This window comes from Merops nubicus, unplaced genomic scaffold (genome assembly GCF_000691845.1).
Source record: "Merops nubicus isolate BGI_N331 unplaced genomic scaffold, ASM69184v1 scaffold35916, whole genome shotgun sequence".
Classification (NCBI taxonomy): Eukaryota; Metazoa; Chordata; class Aves; order Coraciiformes; family Meropidae; genus Merops; species Merops nubicus.
The window spans coordinates 1-357 of NW_008613556.1; the positions used below are offsets into that span (position 1 = coordinate 1).

The 357-nt window shown below is 56.6% G+C and overlaps 1 protein-coding gene across 1 annotated transcript in view; it reads right to left on the bottom strand.

Moving 5' to 3' along the window:
• Window positions 1–44: 44 nt before the first annotated feature.
• Window positions 45–357, bottom strand: part of BTC (betacellulin) — a gene marked incomplete at both ends in the record, with an annotated part of 1,218 nt that continues 905 nt past the window's right edge. The window contains one exon of the mRNA XM_008941946.1: window positions 45–139. Coding sequence (XP_008940194.1) covers window positions 45–139 — 95 coding nt within the window. The remainder of the gene's footprint in view (window positions 140–357) is intronic.

Below are 357 nucleotides of genomic sequence, written 5' to 3' on the forward strand. Positions count from 1 at the left end.
AGCTCGGCCACCCCACCCCAGCCCCACATACCTTCATGCGATACCCATCTCCAGCACATCCTCACTTTTGGAAGGCAAATTCTTGTTTAAAGTCTCCATCTCTTCGGCTTTTCTCTTCCTACGCTGCTTCCGACAGTGGCTGGGGGGGAGGGGGAAAAACCAAAATAAAGCAGAGTGAGGCATTGCAGTGGTGCTGCAGTGATCCCTCCCTCAGCTTTCACCTTGCAGAAGCTCTAGATGGTTTCTGGCCCAGAAGCATTGCCCTGTGCACCTCCCAGCACCCCCAGAGGCCGTGTCCCACCAGAACAGGGCAGGCCAAAATGATCCTGCCCCAGCCTGGCAGGGGTGGGCAGGATT